This window comes from Limulus polyphemus, unplaced genomic scaffold (assembly GCF_000517525.1).
Source record: "Limulus polyphemus unplaced genomic scaffold, Limulus_polyphemus-2.1.2 Scaffold3083, whole genome shotgun sequence".
Lineage (NCBI taxonomy): Eukaryota > Metazoa > Arthropoda > Merostomata > Xiphosura > Limulidae > Limulus > Limulus polyphemus.
Window position 1 is genome coordinate 9,297 of NW_013668693.1, and position 6,042 is coordinate 15,338.

Consider the following 6,042-nt stretch of genomic DNA (forward strand, 5'->3'; position numbering starts at 1 on the left):
AGTGTCACCTTCCATCCAAATTAGAGTAGTCAGCATTCCCTTCCATCCAAACTAGAGCAGCCAGCATTCCCTTCCATCCAAACTAGAGCAGCCAGCATTCCCTTTCATCCAAACTAGAGCAGCCAGCATCTCCTTCCATCCAAGCTAGAGCAGCCAGCATTTCCTTCCATCCAAACTAGAGCAGCCAGCACCTCCTTCCATCCAAACTAGAGCAGCCAGCATCCCCTTCCGTCCAAACTAGAGCAGTCAGTGTCACCTTCAATCCAAACTAGAGCAGTCAGTGTCACCTTCTATCCAAGCTAGTGCAGTCAGTGTCACCTTTCATCCAAACTAGAGCAGCCAATGTCACCTTTCAGCTATTTTTTACAGTGCGGTCCAATACAGTGGTAGATGAATTCATCTTTCTATTTTTGTAATTTGGTTTGAAATGATTACCCTTTTTGTTTGATATGTTTATGAATGTAAATCACATGGTTGTGGTTTCAGTTGCCTTGCTTTTCTGGACCACACTGTATTTATTTCCATATCAGATAATATTTAGCATTCACTCAGTTTATAATAAATGTTCAAAACATGGTAATACCAAAAAACATCTTTAATAAGGACGTTTCGGACGTTACCATGTTTTTAATATCTATTATAAAACTTTGTTTTCCACCTTATGATTCAGTTGCAATCACTCAGGTTAGTATAATGATTTGTAATATACCTTACCATCATGCTTCTATCTTGTTTACAAAAATGGCCCTCAAATACTTTCAGAATTCAAAAACAACTCACACAGAATATAACAGAAAACAAACTTCCATGTCAAAGAAGACCTTCCTAATCTGATAATTTAAAACATTACTGTATTTACAAAACAAAAATGTGTTCAACTGGTTAAAGACAAATAAAATAATACGAAAACTGATCTAAATATTAAAAAATTAAGAATACCATGGTATTAAAATTGTAATACAAAGACAAGTGACTAGTATCACATCACTTTCTGACATAGACTGGCATAACATTTGGAAGTTGAAAAATTTGTATTGTAACATTAGTTAAAACAAAATAAAATATTAACACAATTTTACAACTTTAAAGTTTTGTTTTCTATTTATACCAAAACATTATTTTGACCCATTTTCCTTCAGTGAACATAAAATTAAAAAATAACATCTGTTCTACTTAAAAATATACCAAACTACAGTTTGCATAAAAGAAACAAAAAAATGTTTTGTCTTAACTTACAGATTAACTCATTTCACCAAGACATAATTTGTTACCATCTTTAGCAATAAGCTTGCAGTAGAGGAAGCTTCTTATGTGTTATTTACTGAAAGTTACCCTATAACAATTGCAAAAGCTTGTTAAAATTGTATTTTTAAATTACAAATATATAGATTAAGTTATTTAGTCTAACTTTACAAGTGTACGCCTTTTCATTTAAAACAAATAAAACATTAAAAGAAAACTTTACCTAAAATGTTTTAAACAACCAGCATGAGTCAAATGGTTTTTCTAATAGCTGCATTGCTATCTTAATTAAAACCACAAATACAGGCCTCTGTGATATACATACACTTGACCCAAGATCTACACAGATACGACCTATTATAAAGTGGTTTCCTATCCTCAACTTGTGACAAAACCCTCACTAAATATAATGTATGACTAATTTGGTTTCACATAATTGACTCACTGTAACTAGACCTTAAATGTGGTGTATCATCACTTTGTTTTCATTTAGTGAAGGGTCTAGTTACTGTAAGTCAACTGTTTGTGGTGTATCATTGTTTTGTTTTCATACAGTTGACTTACAGTAACTAGATCTTCACTAAATGTGGTGTATCATTGTTTTGTTTTCATACAGTTGAATTACTGTAACTAGACCCCCACTAAATGTGGTGTATCATTGTTTTGTTTTCATACAGTTGACTTACAGTAACTAGACCCTCACTAAACACAGTGTATCATCACTTTGTTTTCATACAGTTGACTTACAGTAACTAGATCCTTGTGTTATTTTAGTACTATGATTACACATGCATAGTTCATCTATTCTAATTAACATACCAATTACTTTCTTATAGCAACTAGTATGTCTTAGAAAGAAATAGATTAGTTAATGGTTTAGCAGAGGTTATAAGATGTAACTTATATATATAACATACATATATAAATGTGTGTGTGTATAAAAACTTTAAGATAACTTTAATATTACTATGTTTGACTGCAACAGAAACACTGCTGCCATATTGAAACATTATTTTAAACAATCAGTTTTCTCAAGCACTCCATGCTTTTAAAGTGTTTTATTTTTGTTTGTTCTTGATGAAATATTTCGGTTATACCCTATGGTTCTTAAAAGGCTACATTTATTCACATTTACTTTATGGTATTCTTTTACAGCAAGTACAGAGTAGTAACATGTAGCTGCTATCTCAGAGGTTAGAATTAATCATGTGCCACATTAATGACATTATAGGACAAATAAACTGTAGCAGCTTGCCAATATCTGTCAACACATTTTTATAGAATGTAAGAAAAAAGTCACAGAAACAAAAATCATAGAAAAAAAGTCACAGTTTGAAAATTTATGTTTATAATTTTGTAAGTTCATAGAAGTTGAATTATCCCACTCATTCATGTGACGATTAACTTCATATATGCCTGAAAAGTGCACTTGACTCTGCATTATATATATAAATACACTTGTCAAATTAACAGACTGTTTGTATCATTGAACATACATGTAATGCCATGATGTTATGCAAGTTGTGTTATGTACTTGTCACATAACATTAAATATCATGCATCATGCTATTATTGCAATAAATAACTAACTTTATTATTTTTATTGTATTACTTTACATTGTGTTTGGGTATTAAAAATATGACTTTTTTCCTGTGACTTTATTTCCAGCCACTTTTTTTGTAAATAGCCATCCTTGTATAAGTTTCTTAATAGCAATAAAACAAAAAAAACATAATATAATTGAAGGCAGAGCCTCTAAAAAGTAATCTTTTATGAACACAATGTAATATAGATAATCAAGTAAGAATACAAATCTATAATTATATAAAAACTTAAGTACTGAAAACACAGTTTTGAATATCAATATGTTTGACTGCAACAGAAACTAATTCTATAAGTAATGTTTTTTTAATGACTACAAATCTATAATAATATAAAACTTAAGTACTGAAAACGGTTTTGAATATCAATATGTCTGACTGCAACAGAAACTAATTCTGTAGGTAATGTTTTTTTAATGACTACAAATCTATAATTATATAAAAACTTAAGTACTGAAAACACAGTTTTGAATATCAATATGTTTGACTACAACAGAAACTGATTCTATGGGTAATGTTTTTTTAATGACTACAAATCTGTAAGTATTGAAAACATAGTTGTTTTACATGATAAAGTGACATTGTCTGAGAAGGAAAAGTGAATGCAAGATGTTAGTAACCTAGGTTAAATTTTTCTTTCTATAATTTGTCTAACCATAAAGTATGAAATTACTTAAACCATGTAAATAAAGTTGTTCTATAAGATATGAACCTATATGCTAACCATGAAAGAACTTCCAAAGCTCAGGGCATCAATATATCTTTTTTCCAAAGACACGTGTAAAAGACCATAAAATATAATTAACATACTCAAATTTAAGATATGGTTGTTGACTTGTTCAAAGAAAATTAATGTTGAAAATCAAATGGAAAGGCTCACACATCCACAAAGCCATACCATGTGTTGGTTTACAAGAAACAACCATTGCCACTGACCACCTATGGAGTGGGGACAGAAATACTGTATTATTATAGCAACATGCACTTCTCTGCTGATGTCATTACACAGAAATACTGTATTATTATAACAACATGCACTTCTCTGCTGATGTCATTACACAGAAATACTGTATTATTATAGCAACATGCACTTCTCTGCTGATGTCATTACACAGAAATACTGTATTATTATAACAACATGCACTTCTCTGCTGATGTCATTACACAGAAATACTGTATTATTATAACAACATGCACTTCTCTGCTGATGTCATTACACAGAAATACGTTTCAACTCTAACACCTTCTTTATCAGCTTCACATATAAAACTGTCATAACTTCAGTAATAAGCTAGAGTCAAAATGTGCAGCATATTAATGTGCAAAAAATTTCTCGTGATATACAATAAACTGTGTGTAATGAGAACACAATGTTAGACTAAAGCTTGCTCCTTACAAAATTCTCTGTAATAATCCATTCACAAGGTTCATTGACTGATCATCAACTAAGACAATATCATAACCATCGAGGTACTTGGGAAGACTCTCTTCAACCTAGAAGACAGATTTTAAGAAATATAATAACAACAATGTCTCAAATATGGACTAGTACACATAAACTTGAAAGTAATATTGAGTATCACCATATTTGACTACAACAGTAACTATTATTATAGGTAATGTTTTTTTCGTGACTAGTTTTCACCTCTATTTCAGGAATATTGTGAGAGAAAGGATATGTTTTTTGGATATTACCATCAGACTTATCATTCTGGAACTATTCCCTTTTTTTTGTAGTATTCCGTAACTGATATAATTTGTGTGTGCTATTGTGCACAATTTGTGTGTGCTGTTATGCACAATTTCAAATTCAGTTTACTATTCTTCAGTGGTTTATACAGCTAAATGTTTTGACCACTAACAATTGATGATAATTTATTTTGTAGTTTTGTAGTTGTAGAATTATTTATATATATATATATAAATAAATAAATCATTATGGAAATGTAACACACCAATAAGTTTTCTTACAGACACTGACAAATATCACAAAATACCAGTTTAAAAGAAGTATGTAAACAGCTGATGAATAAATTAGAGCTGTAATGATTGTAAGTGTAATCAGTTATGAAATAACAATAATTACAATGATAATGTGCATGAGATTTCCATACCTTATGGTTCAGGAATCCAATACGAAGCACGTTTACAGGTTGTGGAACCCCATCAGCCATCTGGAGGTCCCCGAGAGAATCTCCCATCAGAATAATGTTGTTACGATGTTTCAATTGGTTAAAGTACTCACTATTGTGAATGGAAGACTGGTTTTTGTTGAACATGTGAATTACTTCTCCTTTAAAACCAATAGTGTTGCCCTTAAAAATAAGAAAAAAAACACCCTACAATCCGTTAACGTACAAAACTCTCATTAAGAAATAGATTGGTGAAGACTGCAGAGACATCTACCAAGACAATTGTTTTATTTATCATAATATTAGTAATATATATTTGTTATTGCTATTATTGCAAAACTACACCATGGGCTACATGTGCAATGGGGAATCAAGCCCCAGATTTTAGTGCTGTAAGTCTGTAAACCTATCACTGACCCACCAGGAGCAGGATGGGGGAGTATATATGAGAGATGATGTTATACTAAGTTAAACAGTTATTAACATACATGAAATAATACTCTGTTAATGTATTATAAGTAATTATACTGAGCAAAATAATTTAATAAGAGATGAAAGTAATTAGTTAGTTGTTGTTTGAAGTTCAGCACAAAGTTACACAATGGGCTATCTGTTCTCTGCCCACCACGGGTATCGAAACCTGGCTTGTAGCATTGTACGTCCGCAGACATACCGCTGTGCTACTGGGGTGCAAGAGATGAAATAATAACATGTTAATGTATTATAAGTTTATTATAGTGAGCTGCCACAATATACTAAGATATGAAATAATAACATGTTAATGTATTATAAGTAATTATAGTGAGCTACAGAATATACTAAGATATGAAATAACAACATGTTAATGTATTATAAGTAACTATGTCTAAAGAATTTACTATGAGATGAAATAATAACATGTTAATGTATTATAAGTAATTATAGTGAGCTAAAGAATATACTAAGATATGAAATAACAACATGTTAATGTATTATAAGTAACTATGTCTAAAGAATTTACTATGAGATGAAGTAATAACATGTTAATGTATTATAAGTTTATTACAGTGAGCTACAGAATATACAA

General features: G+C 30.6%; 1 protein-coding gene across 2 annotated transcripts in view; it reads right to left on the minus strand.

The window, feature by feature from the left end:
- LOC106468623 (cytosolic 5'-nucleotidase 3-like) overlaps positions 1–6,042 on the minus strand; it is a 67,568-nt gene that overhangs the window by 3,489 nt on the left and 58,037 nt on the right. For both annotated transcript variants that reach the window (XM_013929053.2, XM_022396969.1), the window contains exons 8-9: positions 4,959–5,159; positions 4,241–4,338 (exon numbers count right to left, since the gene is read on the minus strand). In XM_013929053.2, coding sequence (XP_013784507.2) covers positions 4,241–4,338; positions 4,959–5,159 — 299 coding nt within the window. The remainder of the gene's footprint in view (positions 1–4,240; positions 4,339–4,958; positions 5,160–6,042) is intronic.